The following is a 25,686-nucleotide window of genomic DNA, read 5'->3' on the forward strand; positions in this document are numbered from 1 at the left end:
ATACTGGCCTAATGTGTATTTCCAGCATTTTCTGTGTTTATTTCAGATTTCCATCAGTTTTTTTCTTTTTCCCTAATTTCTAGCCTGTTCTCCAAGAATTAACCTGGAAACAGACTTTAGCCTTTACACTGTTTTTACTCTCAGCAAATACAGTATAAGCATAAAATAATTATAAAATTGAGTGTCAATTCAAGTGGCATGATGAGCATCTGCATTGGGTGAGAAAAAGGAGCAGGCGTGGCTCATTGAGCCTGTTTTGCAATACAATTAGATTATGGCTGATCTGGTAAATAGGCAAACATTACAATTTATGAAGTCCTACCCTGAATTTTAATCTTTATTTAAAATGTTATTAAATAAATATTTGTAAAAAAAAATGTTCCTAATCCACATATTCTCTACTTGGCAGTGACACCTCCTGAATACCAGCCGCCAGGGTTCAAAGAAGGCGAGTGTGATGCTGTGTGGTTCGAGGGAACCCCAGTCCATTTTAAAGTTGGTGATGTGCCCACTCCATTCCATATGATGAAAGTGCGAGTCACCACAGAGAAAGAAACAATGGAACAGCTGGAGAAAGAAAACATGCTAAATGAGGAAATTGAAACTTCACTGCAGGGAATGGAGGAAGTCAAATCCACCCCAAATGTGAGTGCGAATGTTAACTAGCTGCTTGTAACTTATTTTGGACTTAATTATCTAGACAAGAATGAGGTTCTACTGGAAACAAATATAACAAGAACAGATGTCTCATAGCATTGATTCTGTTGCTTGTCCAGTGCAGAAAAAATTCTGAATTTTTGTGGTGAGACACCAAGAGCAACACCAGACCCTCCTGGTGGCTTGCCAGGATGATGTTCAAGCTCCACAAATACACATCATTGCTATCATGTTTTGACATGTTACAATCAGTGTCTTAACTGTGTTTTGTTTCTTTGGATGTAGCACCGAAATGCTGTAAAGGAAAGTACTCCATTCTACCAAAATATTACAGGTATGATAGTTTCTCGCATTTTGAACAAATATGAGCAGTGGCTGCAATATCCAACTTGCTGAGCTATAGAAAATGTCATAAGGTTTGTTGGTTAGTGCAAACAAGAACTGTGAGTGCCAGTAAGAATTAAAGGAGGTAGCCTAGAAAATCATTTGTGGCGCACACCCTCATTTGGAGCTGGAAGTTCACACCCACCATATTGATGGGACTGCTCTATCGGTGTCCAGGGTGCATCCCAGAACTATTAAAATGTTAATATATTTAAATAAGCTTGTCAAATTGAGTGATGGTGCATCATCAGGAAAGCTGGGCTCCCCTTCTTCAAGTAACCACATCTTCTTGCTAGAGGGACATGGGTTAACTTTTCGTATGAAGGGAGAGGTGAGTGGCTGATGAAAGAATTTTCAGTTTTTCATGCAGAGTGCATAGGGTAAGATAGAAGCAAGGAGAAAAAGGATAAAGTGTGAAGAAACTTTGTGTGAAGTCTCCTGCAGCATTGTGAATCACCATGGCCATGATTCTCCCCCTACGCATATGATCAGCATGCTTTCTTCGATGGGGAAGAGGATGTGCAGATGATTTCAGCCTCCTCCTGTCTGGAATTCTGCACAATCTTTTTTTGTATGAAAGAGAGGAGTGTATTAGTAACACTCTTAGAGGTCTGGGCAAGTGAGGATTACAACAGAATGTTGTGTAGTGAAGTTTGTAGTGAGGGTGGAGGTGGTGGAGATGTGAGCAGAGAGTAAGAGAGCACTATTCTTACCGTGACAATTATGATGAGGGCATTGAACTTTTTGCAGCATTGCAATCATGTCCTTGGAGCTAAGAACCTGGCATTGACCTCCATTGCGACATGAGGTAACTCTTTTTTACGCAGTGAGTGGTCAGGATCTAGAATGCACTGCCTAAGAGTGTGATGGAGCCAGATTCAATCACAGCCTTCAAAAGAGAATTGGATCATTATCTGAAGAGAAAATATTTGCAGGGCCTCAGGGAATAGGCAGGGGAGTCGGACGAGGTGATATGCTGTTGCAGAAATGGACACGATGGGCTGAATGGCCTCCTTCAGTGCTGTAACCATTCTATAATTCTAAGGTGGTACAGATGTTGCCTGGAGAGTTTTCTTCCCCTTGGTGGTAACAGGATCTCCCTCTTCCTGTCCACTGCTTGGACCAGGGCTTACAAAGCAGCATCTGAGAATTTGAGGGCACGATGCACAGATCTAGCAGCCATTTCTCTTTTCAGAAGTGTTTCCCTGGTGTTTGCAGCTAGAGTGTACCTTCCATTTAAGAGGTGTTGGATGCCTTTGTGACATCAGAGATGCCTAATTTCCACCCCCACCCAAAAAGAAGTTCAGCCAATGAATAACATAGGCTCCACTCTTGACTCATTATAATGATGTCCCAGCATGAATTTAAGATGCTGGGCTGGATTTTGTGCAGGAGGCGGGGCTCCAGGCGTCAGGCCGAAAAGGCGGGGGTAAACCCAGCTCTGAATTTTTTCTGCCCCCCAGAGCGATTCTCCGGTCTTTTGGGGTGAAAGTTTAAGGAAGCGGGATCCCTGCCCTTTAAAGACTTAATCGGGACGGGGATCCCGCCCTCAAGAGCTGCCGACCAACCACAGGGCGGGCAGCTCAACATTATCGGCAGCGTCACTGGGAGTGGTGGCCTCTGCCAGTACTGAAGAGGCCTCAGACCCAGGCCCAAGGTTGGAACACCGGAGAAGTGAGTCGGGGTCGCCGGGGCTAGTCCAGAAGGCCCCAGCGTGGGGGTGGAGGTAGTGGGTTGGGAGTTCGGTCCATGGGGAGGGGGCTCCCGGGGAGTGTATTGGTTCCCAGTGGGGGTCCTCCGTGGGCCACAAATTGTCCATGAAGGAGGGATCCCCCTCCCCCATGTTGCAAAGTTTCCTCCCCGTGCGGCGGAGGGGCAACCCGCCCCCCCCCCCCCCCCCCACCACTGGTAAGATCCCACATCAGGGCCTCAATTGACCTCTGGATGGGAAGGCTTCAGTCAGCCTGTCTCGCTCCCAGGAGAATTGGAACTGGCAATCCCCCATCCGGTTCCGTGGCGGCCGCTGCTGCTCTGATTCTCCACCACCACCCCACCCCCAAACACAAAATCCACCGTCGGGAGGAGAACAAGATCCAGCCCACTGTATGGGACCATGTGAACAGGTTCTGTGCAGTACGCGTCCCACCTCTTGTGTGCCCATTTTCAAAAACGATCAAATTTCTAGATCCAAGACATCAGTTTTGCTGATGTTGAACAAGAGGAAATCGTGGGCCACCCTTCCAAAACTTGATGTTGAGTAGGCAGTCAGACAGACCAACTGCATGATGACACAGTCAGCATCAAGACCATAAGAAGATAGATAAGGATGAGCAACAGTCATTCAGCTCATTTCGTTATTTATGCCCAAGCGCAGAATAATTGTCATCTCTATCCTACTTTGGCTCTAAATCTGCATATTCCTGAACTGTTAACAACTATCCTTTCCCAAAGCCTGAAATGGATGCTGTTCTAGAAGTATGCTGTTTAAGAAATAATTTCAATTTCTTAAAAATGCAGCAAATTTTTCATTTTTGTTTTGTGTATATTGAAACATTGCAAATATATGGACAGATGCATGGCAAAGATCAAATGAGTGAATGTACATAATTTTCAATACAAGAAGGAAAAGGACTATATAAAACTTTGTTTCGCTAGAGCATCAAGACAAGCTAACTTCTGTGAGTAAAACAGTGGTCAACACTTCTATGGTTGTGGATTATTATAAAAATAAAAGTCATAATTTGAGATAGGTGACCAGTCACAACCACTGAAGGATAACTATGCAACATTCTACGACATCAATATATGCAATAATATTAATGTTCAGAGGTAGTATCTCATTTATATACCAATTAATTGGAAAATATGTAATCTTTTGATGTTTTTTATATTTTGGCAGCTCATTCTGAACTTCAGAAAAGTGTGACTAATGAGAAATCATTCAATGAATCAGAAAAAGAGGTATTGTCATTTTTGCGATATGTGTAGAAATTTATATAAATAATCTGAAAGTCACAAGAACAAATAGAAGAAGGAACTTTCATTTATATTTATATAAAAATATATATAAAGTCAAATGAGCACATTTTGTGTTCATTAAAATAAGAGGTGTCAGTACTGGATATTGGAAAGTTTTCCCATTGCTGTGACCCATTGTCTAGATTGACTCTAAGGTAGTGAAGGGAATTTTACCATGGTCATGGCCAGCATTCCTCCCTCAACCAACAAAACATAAGAAGCCCACAAATTGCCTGCAATATTTGTCTACACAGCAACAGTCACACTTCAAAAGTAATTCACTGTATGTGAAGTCCTTTGAGACATTTCTAAAAGATATAAGGTACTGAACAATTGTAAATTCTTAAATTGGCGGTTATGTACTTGGGCCGTTATACAATTAATTCACATCACAGATTGTGACTTGGTGAACATGCAAAAAATGTTTACTGATTTGTAATAACACAGAAAGTGCAACTTCACAGATCAGCATATTGCAATATCATGATATTCTTAGTTACATCTCACTTGATCTTTCAATTGTTAAATCTTTAACAATGGCCCAGATTTTGCTGTAATAATAATGGTGAGGTTATCAGGGTAAATCTGAAACACCTTCTGGCATCCACTCCTGTACTGGTAAACGTGGAAATACAGAAGTAGCTATCAGAGATACCCTGCTCCTCCAAAGGGTGCACTGTTGCTATACTTTAGAATTTCACAGAATCATTGTAATAGCATGAAGTTAGACTATCAATGAATTGGACCCGTACTAAAAACGGCTGAAAAAATTAGGACTGGTGCATTCAGAAGTAGGGGAGAAGTTTGTTCATGTAGCGCTGCATCTAGCGAATGATTTACTCTCCCAGTGAATTTTTAACAGCGTAATACGTGATAGCTATTGCTGAACAACCTCTCTGGCCCTGAAAAATTCATTTCACAGGTGTGAAGTCTCATTTCCTCAAAAGAAAGTTAATGTTGCAGCTTTCTAGAAGAAAATAAATAATTTTTTCTTAGTTTTCTGTTTTTTTGCTCTTAGCGCTCTCTCTCTCTTAGTCCTATCTGTATGTCCCAGTTTTTATTTCACTTCCTGTGCAATCATTTAAATGTAATTTATAGTTCCTGTTTTTCACTTCCTGGTTTGCAGTGTGTGTCTGTCAGAGAGGATACTTCAATCTGATTGGTTGAAGAGCCTTGCTGTTGCTTGCTCTGCTCACAGGTGCCATAAAGACTTTGTAGAGGGCATCACACTGGATCGGATGCCGTGTTAAAAGAAATCTCCACTGACAAGCCCATGAAACGTTTCTGGGCAACTATATTTGAGGTGAACAGTGCTTCCTTTGCTGCTAAGAGTAAAATCTAGACCGTTGTGTACTGTAATATCAACTTTGCATTTGTCTTATAGATACTCTTTCCTTTTAGATAAAGCAGTTGGTAGCAAAGGCAGCAGAGTTGGATGTGTCAGGCAAAAGGACAAAACTTAGAAAAGTGCTGGTCAGTAGCCTGCAATATCTCATTTGAACTAGTTTCCCCTCTTCCAACCTTAACACTCATTACTTCCAGGCATTGTGCTCCAGTCTGAAGAACAGAGAGGGTTAACATTACCAATTAATCCACCGGTACCTTTCCTGAAGATGTTCTTGGTTCAACTAACAAAAGTTGTTTTTATTATGCCATGAGTTTAATGTTTGTCTTTTCCTCCTAATCTGGGATGCTTGGGCTGAATTTTCCCAGTCCCGCAATGTCAGAACACAGCACATCAGGTTGCCACCTGATGCGTTCCCACTGCAGAGTGATCTTGCTGGAGGCAGGGCCAAAACAGCAGAGGCGACCTGCCTGGCAGTGATGGGTAGCCAATTAATCCCATTAATGGGCCAACTGGGGGAAAGGTGATGACACTGCCAGAATCTTCCCAACGGCAGATGAGCCCCCTGCTGAGGCCGGAGCCTGGAATTAAACTGGAGACAGCCTCCCAGTGGCAGGCCAGAGAGCCATCAACGCCTCCTCTCCATCATCCCAGCACGATCCACTAGGATGCCACAGTCACAGCTATGGCCACAAACCATCCTGTTGAGGAGATCCCCCTCCACAATGATAGCCTGACTGCTGTTGTGATGCATGAGTTTTAAGTTTTTTGCAGTGCTGCAGAAAGCGTCTCCATCTTGAGGTGTCCTCGCAGTCTCCTGCCAGCCTTGGCAGTACCCACCTCTTCCGTTGGAGCTTCTGGCCAGACATCGCAGTGGGCCCTTTTATTGGGCTTCCCACTTCCCTCCTCCTGTTGTCATTATTTGAACAGGGCTTCCGGAGGCAGCTTCTTTGTTGTTCGCCTCTGGGAAGGTTGCAAATAACAACCCACCCTGGCCACTTCCGGGATCGCAACCCGGAACTGAGGCTGACATCGGGATCGCAACCCAACTGAGAAAATCCAGCCCTTTTTTTCTGGAAGGCATCTCTTCCATCTATCTTGATAGGAGCTGAGGAAGCTTATTAGATATGTGGTTAGCAGACTAGAACTTTAGCGAGCAATGGTTCTCATCCCATAGTGTCATAAAGGTTTGAAATAAGTATTTTATCTGCTAGGTTTTACAGCAGGTTTTACTGTAACAGTTACACCAGATAATATTCTTTAGGAGTGAGGTTGCAGAAATTAGTCAAATCGAGGAAAGTAGATCAACCCGACCCTACCCAGAGACAGAGGGGGAAATTTTAGCCCCCACGAATGGGTGGATTGGAAACAGGTGGTGGGTAAAAATTATTGATTTTTAGAACAGGAGAGCAACTGTCTCAAAAGTGCCCACTTCCAGGTTTAATGAAGGCACATATGAGTGCCATCGAGAAACCTGCTCGCCAAAGTTCCTAATTGGGCGCATGGGTACTTATTAGCACAATTAGCATCCTTAGGAAACGTTAATGACATATTTTTATATTGTATTTAACGGCTCCAAATTTTACTTGATCAGGATGGGTTTTCCAGGGGTCAAGAAACTGATGAGGGTAACAGTTGAGTTTGAGCAGCAGTTCAGGTGGGTTTTGAACATGTCATTGTCCCATCTGAATAAAACCTCACTTATTATAGCTGTTTCTCAGTTCCCTCTGACGTTCCCAAACGTCTGGCAGAGTGCTTGTGTGGATGCAGCTTTTTTCAATCGTGGAGGATTTCAAATTGACAGGATCAAAATAGGAGGCACCTTGGATGTGTTTGACAGCACATCAGAAGAGGAAGACCATCATCATCCATGGCAGTGACGACATGCTGTGGTGGGATCAGCATGTGTATAGGAGAGAGGTCCACCGGAGGGAGGTTGGTAGGTGGCTTCGCACTCATCTTTGGATGAGGAGAATATAGAGGAGGAGGAGCAGGAGGATGAAGATTGGACATTCATCGCTTACATTGATGTTAGGGATGCCCTAATATCGCAAATGTTCACCGTGTGACACATAACAAATGAAAGCCCACGGTCTGCTCCCACCGCCAGCACCAACCCCCAACCTTGGTGTAAGCCATGGCTCAGTTAGTAGCACTCTTGCCTCTGAGTCACAAGGTTCTGGATTCAGGTCCCACTCCAGGACTTGAGTGCAAAAATCTAGGCTGACACTCCAGTGCAGTACTGAGGGAGGGCCGCAATGTTGAAGGTGCTGTCTTTCAGATGAGACATTAAACTGAGGCCTTGTTTGCCCTCTCAGGTGGATGTAAAAGATCCTGTGACACTATTCGGAGAAGAGCAGGGGAGTTCTCCCTAATGTCCTGGCCAAAATTTATTCCTCACTCAACAGCGGCACAGTGGCGCAGTGGTTAGCACCGCAGCCTCACAGCTCCAGGGACCCGGGTTCGATTCCGGGTACTGCCTGTGCGGAGTTTGCAAGTTCTCCCTGTGTCTGCGTGGGTTTTCTCCGGGTGCTCCGGTTTCCTCCCACAAGCCAAAAGACTTGCAGGTTGGTAGGTAAATTGGCCATTATAAATTGTCACTAGTATAGGTAGGTGGTAGGGAAATACAGGGACAGGTGGGGATGTTTGGTAGGTATATGGGATTAGTGTAGGATTAGTATAAATGGGTGGTTGATGGTCGGCACAGACTCGGTGGGCCGAAGGGCCTGTTTCAGTGCTGTATCTCTAATCTAATCTAATCTAATCACAAAAACAGATTATCTAGTCATTATCACATTGCTATTTTTGGGAGCTTGCTGTGCACAAATTAGCTGCCGTGTTTCCTACATTACAACAATGACTACACTTCCAAAGTACTTCATTGGCTGTAAAGTGCTTTGAGATGTCCAGTGTTCATGAAAGGCGCGATATAAATGCAAGTTTTTCTTTCAACCCTCTCTTTGCATATATAAACATTCAACCACACATTCACCCAATGGGTTCTGGCATGTGTTGATATTCATGAAAAAAGTGAAAGGATAAATTTCCCTCTGGATGCAATAATGGGCAAAATGTGGAAGTGGTATAAATCATTAACTTTATGTGACATTATAAAAAAAAAAGGAAACATAATAACTTAATATTTTATCAAATACTCATGTACATACCCTTGGTGAATTACAATGTCTTCAACTTATGTTTCTACTGCTTCCACATGGTGCATCCTGTGTGGCTTCAGAGGTGATAGAAGCAGACTGCTCAGATCCCTCCCCTGACTACTGAGGTGCTTTTGGCCTACATCCTCATGGGTTTTGGAGCCCCTGAAAGCCCTGCCAAAACTGCTGCATTTTCACTTGTGCAGGGACAGACTTGACCATTGGAAGACAAGGCAGCATAGAAACATAGAAAATAGGAGCAGGAGTAGGCCATTTGGCCCTTCGGGCCTGCTCCGCCATTCAAAAAAGATCATGGCTGATCGTCTAATTCAGTTATCTGTTCCTGCTTTCTCCTCATATCCCTTGATCCCTTTGGCATTAAGAAATATACCTATCTCCTTCTTGAATATATTTAATATAATATATTTAATGTCAGCTGATGGGGTGCAGGATGCAACAGGTGAGAAGTGGGAACACTTTGAGTAGAATTCCAACTTCCATGTCCTCTTTCACCATCATCCCTCTCCTGCACCAGTGCCACATCAGTCCTACCATTCTACTGCAGACCAGTCCGGTGAAGATCAGTGACACATTATAAGCCCACAGATAAGGTATCTGTCATCCTGTTTAAAGTGGCAGACAAGTTAGCATCCAACGTCTGCGCAGCCATGGCCATGGTCTGCCTGGATTCATTTGAGAGCCTTGCTTGAAGCTCCACGGAGGCGACGTCTCTCTCCATGGCAGACATTCCCACAATTTTCTGCATTACCAATACACTACTGTTGGACCTGCTGCCAGACCTGCTGAGTGGTTCCAGCATTTCTTGTTTTTATTTCAGATTTCCAGCATCTGCACTATTTTGCTTTTATTACACGACTGTTGGAGTTGGACTTCTTCTCTGCTACTCTGGAGAATGTGCATGGCATGTCTGCCAGTACCTGGCTAAGTTGCTGTTGCACCTTTACCATCTCCTTCTCAACAATAGCCCCTGGGGTTCAGCATCTGTGTCCAGTTTGTAGAGAAATGCATGCCCCAATGTGGACTCTACTTGATTGTCCCTGCCACCAGTGTCTGCTGATGCTCACTAATGACGTGAATCACCGGGTGAAAACCCAACTAACATTCTAAGTGGACCCATCGAAGTGCGAGTGTATGCACTGGTGTATAGCTGTAGGTTCTGTGAAGGTACATTCTTAGAAGGAATGAGGTCCTCTGAGTCATTGTCTTCATGGATGTTCTGCAAAGCTTTCTGTACTGGAAGACAAAAGAAAGGGATATGATTTAGTTGCGATAAAGTCACAATCTTGACAGTCTTAATACTCAGTCTTCTTATAGTTCAGTCATTGATGAAATGAAGGCAGCATATGTGTCAGAGATATTTGTAATTCTGTCAATAGCTATCTGGGAGCCCCCTGTCCCTCCATCACTTACTGAGAGGGATGCAAATGTGCCACTTATCTCCAGGGTGTCCTTTTCTGTACTACATGTGGTAGTCCACCTCCAGTACTGTCCCTCTCCCTTGCATTTGCAGTCTCTTCTCCTACAAGGAGTGATAAAACAGACCTGTGAGTGAGTGAAGGAGCAGAAGAGTCGCAAGGTGCAGGGAGCCCAGAAGTTTTAACTTCACAGCGTACATGTTGTCAGGCAAGCCGCCCGCCTGCCAAGAATGAGAAAAATTAATTTTGCCACATGAACATTGATTTTAAACTATTGTTGGTGAAGAAAGAACTTGCTTTAAAAAACAATTGGAGACTTTGGCTGGAGAGAGATATTAGCATATCAACAGACAAGTACTTCAAAGGACAAAGGAGCTGCTCCAATTTAATCCACAATGGACTTTTGATTACCAGACATTGAAGCATTCCAGGTTAACTACTAAGATGGCCGAATACACAAACAGACGTGGTTGGGCCAGTTTGGTCATATGACTGACTGACTTTTGGAGTTTTTTGAATTTGAACTTCCAACAGGGAATTTGAAATCAGAAGGTTGTTAGCTCCTGGATGAGAAAACCTCTTTCCTGTCTGTTCTCATCTCGCTCTCATCAGCTTCGGAAACCATTGAAGGCATATGAACCCTAAGAGAGAAAAGTCTCCTACAGTGAACAAGGTTTAAGAAGAATACTGGGCCCCAACGAAAAGCAAAACGACCAACAATCAAGGACCCTACAGTGAGCTCGAAGCACAGTGCCTCGAACCTCGCCATTTTATTTTTCTTCTCTTTTCTGTCTATATTTGCATGTGTGTATCGCTAGTGTAGGCGCATCATGTATCCATAGGTGTTAACCGAATTTAAGTTTAAGGTTTAATAAATTTCACTTTTCTTCTTTAAACCTAAAGAAAACCTGGTGTGCTCATTTCTTTGCCTTATAATTGGAAAGCTGTGAACAAGGATTCACAAAGGGGCAGTTCAGAACACAGTGTGTTTAAAATTAAACCCTGTTACAATAAGACCAAGTGAAGACAGTAAAAGACCCCGAGACACCTTTCTCACCTGGTCATAACAGTGTGATGCCACTGATTGGTTCCCTCTGCTGGAAGCCAGCCTGAATGACAGGCTTGGCTTCCGCTTGGGCAGGGAGCACTTCGGAGGACGTGCAGGGCAAGGTAGGTCCATGCTTCCGAGGGGGTGGAGGTGGGTGCGATGACCATTAAAGGGAAGGTCAGGGGAAGATCGGAAGGGTAGGGATGGGGGTGCTGGATCGCAGGGGATTGCCCATACAGACATGCTGGGCCCAGCAGGGAGATGAAAAGGCTGAATCAGGCAGTTCTCGTCTGGCTTTAGCTGCCACGTACCCCGAGGCTCAGGAAACCTGGTTGTCCACAGTTAAATGTCAACTGTTGAGTAACAATGGCAACACGATATCATTGCTATAATGGAAACTTGGCTTAAGGAGGGGCAAGAATAGCAGCTCAACATCCCTGGATTTAGAGTATTCAGGCATGATAGCGAGGGAGATAAAAAGTGGGGGGTGTAGCATTATTAGTCAAGGAATCAATAACAACTTTGAGGAGGGATGATATGCTATATGAATCATCAAACGAGGCCATATGGATGGAGCTCAGAAATAAAAAGGGGGCAGCCACATTACTGGCAGTGTACTATAGACCCCCAAATAGTGAGAGGGAAATAGAGGAACAAATATGTAGGCAAATTTCTGAGTGCAATAAATCTAGGGCAGTGATAGTAGGGGATTTCAACTATTCCAATATCGAATGGGATACAAACAGTGTGAAAGGCACAGAGAGGACAAAATTCTTGAACTGCATTCAAGAGAACTTTTTTAGCCAGCATGTAACAAGCCCAACGAGAGGGGGCGCAATTCTAGATTTAGTTTTCGGTAATGAAGCTGGGCAAGTGGATGAAGTAACATTTTGGAGATAGTGACCATAATACAGTTAGTTTTAGCATAATCATGGAAAATGACAAAGATAAAACAGGAGCAAAGGTTCTAAATTGGGGGAAGGCAAATTTTACGAAACAGAAGTGACCTGGTGAAGGTGGACTGGATATAGCTTCTTGAAGGAAAATCAGTGGCAAACCAGTGGGAGGCATTCAAGAGCAAGATACTACAGGCACAGTGTAGGCATGTCCCCACAAAGATAAAGGGTGGTACTGCCAAATCTAGAGCTCTCTGTTTATCTGGAAGCCTACAGGGTAAGTTAAAGCAAAAAAAAGAAAGCTTATGATGATCACAAATATATTAATACTTTAGAAAGCTTAGTATAGCAAGTGCAGGAGAGAAGTAAAAAAAGTAAATTAGAAAAGCAAAGAGAGGACATGAAAAATTATTGGCAGGTAAAAGCAAGGAAAACCCGAAGATGTGTTATCAACACATTAAGAGAAGGAGGATAACTAAGGAAAGGGTAGGGCCTATCAGAGATGTACAGGGGAACTTATGCATGGATGCAGAAGATGTGGGCAGGGATCTTAATGAGTTTTTTGTCTCTGTCTTCACATAGGAGAGCGTTGATGCAGACATTGTAGTTAAAGAGGAGGAGTGTGAAATATTAGATAAGATAAGGATAATGAGAGAGGAAGTGCTTGAGGGTCTGACATCCCTGAAAGTGGGTAAATCACCAGGACCGGATGTTTTGCATCCCAGGCTGTTAAAGGAAGCCAGGGAGGAAATAACGGATGCGCTGAGGATCATCTTCGAATCCTCACTAGATACAGACGAGGTACCAGATGATTGGAGGTCTGCGAACATTGTACTATTGTTTAAAAAGGGTGCGAGGGATAAGCCAGGTAATTATAGTCCAGTCAGTCTGACCTCAGTGGTGGGTAAATTGTTAGAATCTATTCTGAGGGACATGATAAACTTTCACTTAGAAAGGCACAGATTAATCAGGGATAGTCAGCATGGATTTGTTAAGGGAAGGTCATGTCTTACGAACTTGATTAAGTGTATTGAGGAAGTAACAGGGAGGATTGATGAGGGTAGTGCAGTGGATGTGGTTTACATGGATTTTAGTAAGGCATTTGACAAGGTCCCGCATGGCAGACTGGTCAGTAAAATGAAAGCTCATGGGATAAAGGGGAAGGTGGCAGGTTGGATCCAGAATTGGATCAGTGACAAGAAACAGAGGGTAGTAGTCGATGGATGTTTTTGTGAATGTAAATTGATTTCCAGTGGTGTTCCACAGGGCTCAGTGTTGGGTCCTTCGCTTTTTATGGTATATTTTAATGATTTGGACTTAAATGTGGGAGGCATGATTGGGAAATTTGCTGATGACACAAAGATTGGCTGTGTAGTTAATAGTGAGGAGGAGAGTCGTGGACTCCAGAATGATTTCAATGGTTTGATTGAGTGGGCGGAAAAGTGGAAAATGGAATTCAATCCTGAGAAGTGTGAGGTGATGCATTTGGGGAGGGCAAATAAAGTGAGGGAATATACAAGAAACAGGAGGATATTGAGAGGGGTAGAAGAAGTGAGAGACCTTGGAGTGCATGTCCACAGGTCCCTGAAGGTGGCAGGACAGGTAGATAGAGTGGTGAAGAAGGCATATGGATTGCTTTCCTTTATTGGCCAAGGTATAGAGTACAAAGGCAGGGATGTGATGCTGGAGCTGTATCTTCTTCTCTTCTTTGGCCTCCTTATCTCGAGAGACAATGGGTAAGCGCCTGGAGGTGGTCAGTGGTGTGTGGAGCAGCGCCTGGAGTGACCATAAAGGCCAATTCTAGAGTGACAGGCTCTTCCACAGGTGCTGCAGAAAAATTTGTTTGTCGGGGCTGTTACACAGTTGGCTCTCCCCTTGCGCTTTTGTCTTTTTTCCTGCCAACTGCTAAGTCTCTTCGACTCGCCACACTTGAGCACTTTACGACTGCCTGCCAGCTCTGGCGAACGCTGGCAACTGACTCCCACGACTTGTGATCAATGTCACAGGGCTTCATGTCGCGTTTGCAGACGTCTTTGAAGCGGAGACATGGACGGCCGGTGGGTCTGATACCAGTGGCGAGCTCGCTGTACAATGTGTCTTTGGGGATCCTGCCATCTTCCATGCGGCTCACATGGCCAAGCCATCTCAGGCGCTGCTGACTCAGTAGTGTGTATAAGCTGGGGATGTTGGCCGCCTCGCGGACTTCTGTGTTGGAGATACGGTCCTGCCACCTGATGCCAAGTATTCTCCGGAGGCAGCGAAGATGGAATGAATTGAGACGTCGCTCTTGGCTGACATACGTTGTCCAGGCCTCGCTGCCATAGAGCAAGGTACTGAGGACACAGGCTTGATACACTCGGACTTTTGTGTTCTGTGTCAGTGCGCCGTTTTCCCACACTCTCTTGGCCAGTCTGGACATAACAGTGGAAGCTGTATAGAGCGCTGGTTAGACCACAGCTGGAGCATTGCATGCAGTTATGGTCACCACATTACAGAAAGGACATAATTGCTCTGGAGAGAGTGCAGAAGAGATTTATAAGAATGTTGCCAGGGCTTGAGGGTTGCAGCTATGATGAAGCTTGTTACCGATGGTGGGGGAGTCCAGAACCAGGGGTCATAGTCTAAGGATACGGGGTAAACCTTTCAGGACTGAGATGAGGAGAAATTTCTTCATCCAGAGAGTGGTGAGCCTGTGGAATTTGCTACCACAGAAAGCAGTTGAAGCCAAAACATTGTATGTTTTCAAGAAGGAGTTAGATATAGCTCTTGGGTCTAAAGGGATCAAAGGGTATGGGGCGAAAGCGGAAACAGGTTACTGAGTTGGATGATCAGCCATGATCATAATGAATGGCGGAGCAGGCTCGAAGGACCGAATGGCCTACTCCTGCTCCTATTTTCTACGTTTCTATGAAAGATTGGATAAGTTGGAGTTGTTTTCCCTGGAATTGAGGAGGCTGAGGGGTGACTTGATTGAGGTGTACAAAATTATGAGGGGCCTAGATCGTGTAGACAGAATGGACCTGTTTCCCCTGGTGGGGAGGTCAGTTATCAGGGGACACAGATTTAAGATGATTGGTAGAAGGATTAGAGGGGACATGAGGAGAAAATTTTTCAACTAGCGGGTGGTGGGTGTCTGAAATTCACTGCCAGGATTGGTGGTGGAGGCAGTGACCCTCAATTCTTCTAAAAGGTACCTGGACATGCACCTAAGGTTCTGTAACCTGCGGGGTTATGGACCAGGTGCTGGAAGGTGGGATTAGTTTGGATGGATAGCTTATTCGGCCGGCGCAGACACGATGGGCTGAATGGCCACCTTCTGTGCTGTATGTTCTATGTTCTCACATTAAGGCTCGCAGTCCCATTATGTTTAAAACGCCACCCTGCCTCCTTGGAGAGGTTTGATTGCCTGCCCATCATTCCGTCTCCATTAAACGGAAGTGAGTGGATTGTTTACAGATTTCAGTTGGGATTCAAGTTTTTAACACTTTAACCTCCCACCTGACCCAAATCCACCCATGTTTTGAGATTAAAATTCTCCCTTTGTCCCCACGCTATTGTGTAAGAGAAACAGATACCTGTGGTTGCCCACTAGGTACCTTAGCTGTTTAAGCAACAGCAAAGGCCAGTTGATCCCAACACAGAAATAAATTGCAGGGCAATGTATTGACATGAACTCTTAGTGGTCAAAATAATTTGGGAAATGAGATTGGTAGAAAGGGGGAAGCAGATGATGTTCTTATTCTCTTTACCAAGTATCAGTGTTTGATCTGTGACAGTTTTAAAGAATGAAAAAATATTTTTAATAGGGACAAATACTGAAGATTAATCTGGTTGCACAAAATTAATCACATTATATGATTTATGTATTGCGGATTAAAACTTTACAATACATTGTGTGACAACTTTTAATAACTGCAGTTTGCTTTTTCAATTATAGTTGTGAGAATAACAGAAAATTATTTAAGACCATAACAAAACATTTGTACTCTACTTGAAAGAAGATTTTACCCTAAACTTTTAACTCTGCAATATTTTGATGCCTATATATGTGTGTTGTATTTGTTAACAGTTATTACCATACTGTTCAAAACGTTGTTATATTTGTAGTTAAATTACTGGGCTTTCACTGTTAGGTACAAAGGAATGACTGCCATGATAATAGCAAAGTGCAGGAGGAACCTCAAAAGTTGAGCACTACGCAGGCCATAAAAGCTGTTCGAGTCAAAAAAACAATCTCTGAACTTGATCATGTGAGTGAAAAATCTTTATCAATTATTCTGTTTGTTCTGTTTTGTTTTAGTGGTTAAATTTGAACACACACATACATAAACAGATAAACAGTTCTTGGATGCACTTCCTTACCTGTCTCAGTCACATGCCGTACAGAAATGGCATATAGTGGAAGCAGACTTCTGCAGCTCTTGCGTTATCGATCTGCCAAGTCGCCATTGGCCTGATTTGGATATGTCAGAGTCAAAGCCAGTGGGAAAGCAGCTCCAGATTTCCTGGATTTGGACTGCTGCTGCACTCAGAAAAGTTCCACTGACTGCTATGATGTGCAGCATTTGTCAGGATCAGCTGTTCAAGGTGGAGGTGAGGAATTCTGACTCAGAGGAGTTTGGAGATCTTTGAACACAGATTTTGCAAATAGGAAATTATTTTTAAAGCTTGTTTTGCCATTCTGTCTACAGACTCTGATGTTGCTCAGAGTCAGACCACTGGCAGATTTCACACTTCCCTTCCACCCCACCCCTACCCACAGTCAGGGCTGGATTTTGTGCAGGAGGCGGGGGTCCCAGCACCGGGCCAAGAAGTCACTTTTTCAGGTCCCCAGAGCAATCCTCCAGTCTTTGGCTGTCAAAGTTGAACAGGCGGGATCCTCATCCCTTTAAACACTTATTAGGGATGGGGAACCCGCCCCCAAGAGCTGCCGGCCAATCACAGGGCTGACAGCTCAACAGTATTGGCAGCGCCACCGAGAGCGGTGGCCGCTGCTGGTACTGCAGAGGCCTCAGGCCTCAGACTGGGGCCCAGCGTTGGAACCCGAGGTAGGTGAGGCAGAGTCACCGGGGGCAGTCCGGAAGACCCCGGCGAAGGGTGGTGGGGTGGGGGATAGACGTTCGGTCCAGGGGGTGGCGGGTCCCGGGGGTTACAGTGATCCCAGGGTGGGATCCGATTTGCCCACGAAGGAGGGACCACCCCCCCCAAGCTCGCAGGGACGGTGCCTTGATTTCCAAGGCATCCCCTCCACTGCTGGTAAGATCCCAGCGGCAGCGGGAAAAGGCCCTTAATTGGCCGTCAATAGACCACTTGAGGGCCTCAATTGGCCTCTGGGCTGGAAGGCTGTGGTCGGCCTATCCCACCCCCGGGAAGATCAGGTCCGGCAGTCCCCGCATCGGGTTCCAGGTCGGCCGCTGCCACTCCGATTCTCCAGCACCCCCCCGAACCCCTGCCACAGAACCCAACGTCGGGCTGGGAACAAAATCCAGCCCTCAGATATTCTCAGAAACATGTGTTGCATTCCCTGTTGGCTTACTCTTTCCATGGAGAGCAGCACCACAAATTGAATGAAGGAGACTCATTGCTGTGTTGGATCTAAGAAAGGAGCTCTTATGTCTCCTGATTGTTTTCTGGTTCCCATATATTAGAAATAATCACACTTTAGACTTGGAAATAGAGCATGGCTACCCGACCCGAACATGACAGGACCCGACGACATGTGTCGGGTTCAGGTCAGGTCGGGTCACATTTCTGGGTCCGGCATTCGGGCTTGGGTCAGGTTAGGCCGGGTCGGACACGCTCTATCACCACCTGCGGTAAGTGGCTCCAATGTTAATGTATTTTTTGGACTTGAAAGGTGGTTTTGTTACAGTTTTTTTTAGCTTGTGCAGATAAGCAACAAAGTGAAAAACGGAAGGTGGAAGGATGGTCGGGTCGGGACGGGCGCGGGAAAAAATGAAAGGACTTGGACTGGGTCAGGCTCGGGGTCGGATGTGGTTCTGTCGCGCTCGGGTCGGGTTTCATTCACACACTCGAGCCGGCCTTTACTTGGAAAGGCTAGAGTCTGTTTATTCCATTCAGCTTCCATGCTCCCTGGTATAGGACTGTCCTAGGGTGGTGTCCTGTTACATGTCACGTGACTCTCCAGTGCAGCCATGAATGTGCCCCCCCCCACCCCGGAACAATTACACATAACAATTAGTTCCTAAATAATTAGTTCCTAGCACTTTACAGGTGATATAACAATGTATAACATCCCTCTTTCTTTCAAAACATAATGTCGCGACATCAATATTACTGTCCCACTCATTAACTTTTTCTAAACTAATGAAGATTATCAACCAACTTTTGGAAATAGTCTGAACCCCTTTTTATTGTCTCTTACAGTGTGTATTCTTTTCTAAAAATATTATTCACAGTATCGCTTAGGTGGTAAGATTCTGTGCCTCCATCTTGTAGATTTGGCATTCGTTGCTCTCAATGGTGAGTTGACACACTGCACAGGCAATGTTGTGCATGTTGCTCTTAGTGTTGAAGGAGTCGTGCTTGCTGTTGCTAATGTTGCGTCATTTGCTGGTGACGTTAATGTTATCTCGCTGGATAGTGATGTTTCCCATGTTGATGGTCTTTTCTGTTTTTCCAGCTCAGCTGTAGGTCGAATATGGATTCTGTTCCTTCTCATTTGGTTACCGGTTTCAGGCTCAATGATGTATGACCTTGGAGTCTCAGCTTCACCAACAACTTTTGCTGGGCACCAGGTTTTCATGATTGGATCCTGCACATGTACAGTTTGTCCTTTCAACAGCTCAGTAAGGGATTTAGCATGCATGTTGAAGTGTTGCTCTCCTCTTACCTGTGCTTCAGTGAGTTGTTGTCTCACTTCCTCCTGGTTACTTGGAGGATGTATTTTGCTTGGCAGAGGACTCTTATATTTTCTTCCAGTCAACAGCTTTGCATGTGATTTCATGTGAGCCTCGAGAGGTGTGGATCGGAGTGACAATAAGGCTAGGTTTGGGTCTTGCTTTGTCTCTTGGCATTTCGCAAGGGTTCTTTTGACCATCCGGACATGTCTTTCTATAAACCCGTGTCCCCAAGGGTAGCCTGGTGATGAGGTGATGGTGTCGAACCCATACTGGTCATCGAATTCCTTGAATTCTCTGGATGTGAATTGAGTGCCATTGTAACATATTAATCTTTCAGGAATCCCTTGCTCAGCGAACAGAACTCAGAACTGCTGAGATGATTGTTGTGGCTCTCAAATCTTTCACCTTCCGGATAAACGGGAGCTTTGAGTAGTAGTCTGCAACTATGAGATACCATTCTTGATTATGTGTGAATAAATCGGCTCCTACAGGATGCCATGGTTTGGGTGGTACTTCAGTAGCTATCATCTCTTTTTGCTTCGTGTTTCTGTACTTCTGGCATAAGTTGCATGTAGACACCGTATTTTTGATGTCTTTGTGCCTATCCAGTGCACAGCTGATCTGGCTCTGAGCTTACATTTTTCCTTCCCATGTGGCCTTCATGTATCTTTTGGAGAAGTTCTTCCTGCATTGTTTTGGGTATGATTATTCTAGATCCAGCTGGCAGAACACCATCTTCTAGTGAGATGTCATCTCTGATAGACTAGTACTGCTGTATTGCTGGCTATGTTTGCTGTTTCTTATCAGGCCATCCCTGGATCACTTGCTGAGACAGTATCTGTAACTCCTCTTTGCTGGTCTCATCTCTAATTTGACTATGTTTCAGTGGTGTTACATTCACCAGGTGATGAATCTTTATACCTAGATCTTCTATCTCATGTTTCTCTTGTGGCGACAACCAAGATACGGTATTTGTCAGCACCTTTCTCTCCCTGGCTTGTATTTCGGAGTGAAATCGTAACTCTGAAGCCTCAAGAGTAACCTCTGCAGTCTTGCTGCTGCTTTATATAGATTTTTCTTGTCGGTCTGCTCCAGTGGACGATGATCACTCTCCACTGTGAACTTGCTCCCAGAGAGATATTTGTGGAACTTCTCACATCCATACATGACTGCCAAAAGTTCTCTTTCTAAGTTGGCATATCTGGTCTCAGCTGAGGTTAGAGCTTCAGATGCAGATGCTATTGGCTTGCTTTCTTGTACCAGGACTGCTCCCAGTACTTTTGTGGAAGCATCTACTTGCAGAGTGACAGGTTTATTTCTGCTGTGATATGACAGACTTGTCTCCTCGCATACTACCTTTTTAAGTTTGTTAAAATTCCTGTCGTGTGACTCTGACCACTGGTACTCTACATCTTCTTTCATCAGCTCCCGCAGGTTTGCTGTGTGTTCCGACATGTGCGGTATGAAGGAGCTCATGTATTGGATCAAGCCAAGGAAACTTCTCAACTCTCTTTTATCTCTTGGGGCTTCCATCCCAGAAATGGCTGAGATTCTTTCAGGACTCAGCTTGACTCCATCAGGTGTGTACAACATTCCGAAGAACTGGCATTCTGTCACTTTCACAATGCGTTTGTCTGCGTTTAGCTTGATCCCAGCTTTCCTGGTTCTTTCCATGGCTTCATGTAGATGGTTGTCATGATCTGTTCCATCTACAACATATATCTGGATATTATCTGCTATGCCGACTGCTGCTTTGCATCCCGTGTGTCTCGTCTACTTTCTGCTGGAACACATCCTGGCTCGCTTTAAGGCCAAAAGGTAGAGGCAGGAGTTTGTACCGTCTAAAGGATGTATTGAATGTTGTCAACAGCGAAGATTCCGTGTCTAGCTTCATATTCCAGTATCCATTTCTGACATCAAGCTTGCTGAAAACACACCAGTGCTGGTGTGATCTCCTCCAGTGTTGGAATAGGGTAGGGATCCCTTTTTATTGCTTGGTTAAGATCTTTGGGATCGAGGCAATTCTTAGCCGTCCATTTGGCTTCTCTCTCACCACGACAGAATTTACCCAATATGTAGGCTCTGTGACTCTGGCATTTTCTTCCATTTCTTGGAGCTCTCCTTCAAGCTTTCCTTTTATTTCTATTGGTACTTTACATGGGGGATGAATCACTGGTTTCATTGCTGGGTCAATAGTGATGTGATACTCAAAATCTTCAAAGCATCCAACCGTCTCATCAAAACACTCTGCATACATTTGTACCAGATCTTCTTTGCTTCTGATCAGAGGGCGCTTTTCAATGACTGTAATGTCTTCAACCATCAATATCGCCTCCTTCACCTCATGGTTCACTGAGATAATCTGCAGCTCTTTGCAACTGCTCAACCCCAGGATAATAGGACCATCTGTTTCAGTGACGTAGAACATACAGTTAACATCTTTTCCTTTGTGTGTCCCTCTGATTTGGGTTGTTCCTTGCTGTCGAATCTCAGTTTCCCCGTATGCTGTTAGCATGCCGTTGTTCGGTTTCAGAGCACCTTTCCTTGGATAACCATTTTCTTCCAAATTTTCAGAAAGATCTTCTGGTATAGTCTGAGTGGGATGATATTACTCTGTGCTCCAGTATCAATCTTCACCTTCAAACTTATCGCTGTGGGCTTATTTCTCACCCTCTTGCTGATCTGAATGGTCGTGTGAATTTCTTTTCTCTTGGAACTGTCGCATCCAGACATTTCATGCATTTGTATGGTTCCTATGTCTATTGTGTTCTCAAACCCATTGTCATCTTCCAGGGTATGGATGTTTTGGTTTCTTTGCCTACTCATTTGCCCTGTCACGCTGGCTCTGGAGACTCATCTGCCACCTTCTTCCCTTGTTCTTCACATCTTTTCCCAGTGATTGGTCTTTCCACAATCTTTATGCGGGACATTCCCTTCCGTCTGTGAATTCATGTGGTCATCCACATTTCCTGCACATCTTCCTCTCTGTTTGGTGTACATTCTTTAGTTGTTGTTTCACTGCATCAACCCTGCTGCCTTTCTCTTGCCTTAACTGAAGCCTAGCTGTTTGGATAGTGAGTGTCTTCATCTGTCTGCTCATGGCTTCATGTGCTGTGGCAGTGTCTACAGCCTGCAATATTGTGAGCTTGTCCTTTCCAATTAGAGCTTTCTGTACTTCAGAATGCGCAGAACCCCAAATTAGCTGATCTATCAGCCTTTCATCGGTGACTTTAAATTTACATTTTTCAATCTTTTGTCAGTAGGCTCACCTAGTTCCTGGCTCAGGCCTTGAAATTCATATTGGTACATTCAATGATTTGATTTTGGCTGGAGACGGGTGCTGAATCTTCCAAAAATTTTGTCCGGGTTTCTGATTTCCTCTTCACTTAGCTCCCAGCTGTTAAATAAAATTAATCCTTTATCTCCTGCCCACAGAAGGATATAGCTGACCCTTTCCCCTTCACTAGTGCCTTTTGGAAGCTACTGAATGTCAATCTGCACTTTTGTTTAAACTTCTCAAATGTCTCTACGACGTCATCAGCTTCCCAATTCATAATTGGTTGTAGCTGTGCATTCATTCCAGTCCCGGCTGATATTTTGTTTCTTCGTTTTCACACGATTCACTCAGTGCTTTTTTCTTTCTCTCTCTCTGGCCCTAATTTGGGTCCATTTTTTTTGAATCTAGTTCTGCATTAAATTTGTTTAAAATGTGTTGGGTTTACTCACAGACACTTGCTGCCACCATATTATGTCTTCTGGTTGTTTTCTGGTTCCCATATGGTAGAAATAATCACACTTTAGACTTGGAAAGGCTTGAATCTTTATTTATTCCATTCAACTTCCATGTTTCCTGGTGTAGGACTGCCCGAGGCTGGTGTCCTGTCACACGTCACATGACGCTCTACCATAGCCATGAATGTGGCCCACCCCCACCCCGGAACACTTACAAATAACAATTAGTTCCTAGCACTTTACAGATGGTATAGCAATATATCACAGGAACGTAGAAGATATGAATGGAATGAGATTAAGAAGACAGACAAGGAGGTGGAAGATTGTGGTTGTGCAGTGGCTTACAGGGATGCCAGGGCAAACACTTAAGTGCTCAGTGAGCAACCTGCTGTCGGCAAAGTGTCACCGGTCTCACCATCTCTCATGGCAACAAGCTGAGTGCCTCCCCATGAACTCCATATCCTTACCCTCGAAGCAAATGAGGTCTTTAAGGTTGGGAAATCCCACCCTCTCCTGTGCCCTTCCTGTGTTGGGCATTGTGTGCCAATTTGTCCTGCAAAAGATAAAGTGATTGGGGAGCGTGTGCCAAGTGGCATGGGAGAAACGACATAAGAGATGTGGGATGTGAGGCTGTTAAAGTGGAGGAAGGAGTTTTTGGATTGTGCATGTGTGTAATTGTTGTGAGGGAGCTGGGTAGTTATAGTGTAAGATGCCAAGTTCAAGCCCTGCTTAACCACAATGCGGTGATAAGTTAGTTAATCAAATTTTGCTTTAAGATGGTGAAAAGTGTACTGGTACCCAAGGTGGACAAGGAAGAAAAAGAAGAGGTGTGCAGCATATTACTTTAGTGCCTTGCAGCGAATGCTGAAATTCTGGTGGCACTGTTCTGCAGTTCTGGAACTGAGGGAATTGGTAGTCATTGCCAGTTCCACCCTGCTGACCATCCACCACCGCCCCCCCCCACCACCCTTCCCTTACTTCCAGGTGACATGAGTGATAATTCTGGGTGACTTGATGAAGCCCACACCCAATACTCTGCTCATCCAGTCTGTCATGTCTTTGATGCCCTCCATGAAGATTTGGAGGTCTGAATAAGTGAAGTTGCTGATTTTCGCTGATGATTGCACAATGTTCAGCACCATTTGTGATTCCTCAGATACTGAAGCAGTCCGTGTAGAAATGCAGCAAGACCTGAACAATATCCAGGCTTGGGCTGATAAGTGGCAAGTAACATTCGCGCCACACAAGTGCCAGGCAATGACCATCTCCAACAAGAAAGAATCTAACTATCTCCCCTTGACATTCAGTGGCATTACCATTGCTGAATCCCCCATTATCAACATCCTAGGGGCTACCATTGACCAGAAACTGAACTGGAGTAGCAATATAAATACCGTGGCTACAAGAGCAGGTCAGAGGCGAGGAATGCTGCGGTGAGTAACTCACCTCCTGACTCCCCAAGCCTGTCCACTGTCTACAAGACACAAGTCAGGAGTATGATGGAATACTCTCCACTTGCCTGGATGGGTGTAGCTCCAACAACACTCAAGAAGCTTGGCACCATCTAGGACAAAGCAGCCCGCTTGATTATCACCCCATCCACAAACATTTACTCCCTCTACCACCGACGCACAGTGGCAGCAGTTTGTGCCATCTACAAGATGCACTGCAGCAACGCACCAAGGCTCCTTAGACAGCACCTTCCAAACCCGCAACCTCTACCAACTAGAAGGACAAGAGCAGCAAATGCATGGGAACACCACCACCTGCAAGTTCCCCTCCAACGTTCCACTAGATTGGAAAATAGCGAATGTAACTCCATTATTCAAAAAGGGAGGGAGACAGAAAGGAGGAAACTACAGGCCAGTTAGCTTAACATCTGTCTTAGGTAAAATGTTCGAAGCTATTACAAAAGACGTTATAGCAGGGCACTTAAAAATTCAAGGTAATCAGGCAGAGTCAACATGCTTTTGTGAAAGGGAAATCACATTTAACCAATGTATTGGAGTTCTTTGAGGGAGTTACATGTGCTGTGGATGAAGGTGAACCGTTAGATGTATTGTACTTATATTTCCAGAAGGCATTTGATAAGGTGCCACATCAAAGGTTAGGGGATAACATATTGGCATGGAAAGAAGATTGGCTAGGTAACAGGAAACAGAGAGTAGGCATAAATGGGTCATTTTCTAGTTGGCAAGATGTGATGAGTGGTGTGCCACAGGGATCTGTGCAGGGGCCTCAACTTTTTACAATTTATATAAATGACTTAGATGAAGGGACCGAAGGTATGGTTGCTAAATTGGCTGATGACACAAGGATAGGTAGGAAAGTAAGTTGTGAAGAGGACATAAGGGGGCTACAAAGGGATATAGATAGGTTAAGTGAGTGGGCAAAGACCTGGCGCATGGAGTATAATGTGGGAAAATGTAAAATTGTCCATTTTGGCAGGAAGAATAAGAAAGAAGCATATTATCTAAATGGTGAGAGATTGCAGAGATCTGAGATGCAGAAGATCTGGGTGTCCGAGTGCATGAATTGCAGAAGGTTAGTATGCAGGTACAGCATGTAATTAGGAAAGCTAATACAATGTTATCATTTATCGCGAAGGAAATTAAATACAAAAGTAGGGAAGTTATGCTCCAGCTATACAGGGCATTGCTGAGACCACATCTGGAGTACTGTGTACAGTATTGGTCTCCGTATTTAGGGAAGGATGTAAATGCTTTGGAGACAGTTCTTACGAGGAAAGGTTGAACAGACTAGGCTTGTATCCGCTGGAATTTAGAAGAATAAGAGGTGAATTGATTGAAACATATAAGATCCTGAGGGGGCTTGACAGGGTGGATGTGGAAAGGATGTTTCCCCTTGTGGGAGAATCTAGAACTAGGGGTCACTGTTTAAAAATAAGGGGTCTCCCACTTAAGACAGAGATGAGGAGAAATTTTTTCTTTCAGAGGGTCGTGAATCTTTGGAATTCTCTTCCTCAAAAGGCAGTGGAAGCAGAGTCTTTGAATATTTTTAAGGCAGAGGTAGATAGATTCTTGATAAGCAAGCAGGTGAAAGTTTATCGGGGGTAGGTGGAAAGTGGAGTAATCAGTTCAGACATGAACTTATGGAATGGCGGAGCAGGCTCGAGGGGCTCAGTAGTCTAC

General features: G+C 44.5%; 1 protein-coding gene across 1 annotated transcript in view; it reads left to right on the forward strand.

Annotated features, from left to right (window-relative positions):
* The window catches only part of LOC137372782 (HORMA domain-containing protein 1-like), an 86,779-nt gene that overhangs the window by 55,369 nt on the left and 5,724 nt on the right, over nt 1–25,686 (forward strand). Inside the window, exons 10-14 of the mRNA XM_068037020.1 lie at nt 410–645; nt 961–991; nt 3,941–4,002; nt 5,461–5,532; nt 16,073–16,189. Of these exons, the coding sequence (XP_067893121.1) occupies nt 410–645; nt 961–991; nt 3,941–4,002; nt 5,461–5,532; nt 16,073–16,189 (518 nt within the window). The remainder of the gene's footprint in view (nt 1–409; nt 646–960; nt 992–3,940; nt 4,003–5,460; nt 5,533–16,072; nt 16,190–25,686) is intronic.

This window comes from Heterodontus francisci, chromosome 8 (genome assembly GCF_036365525.1).
Source record: "Heterodontus francisci isolate sHetFra1 chromosome 8, sHetFra1.hap1, whole genome shotgun sequence".
In the NCBI taxonomy this organism is placed as follows: Eukaryota; Metazoa; Chordata; class Chondrichthyes; order Heterodontiformes; family Heterodontidae; genus Heterodontus; species Heterodontus francisci.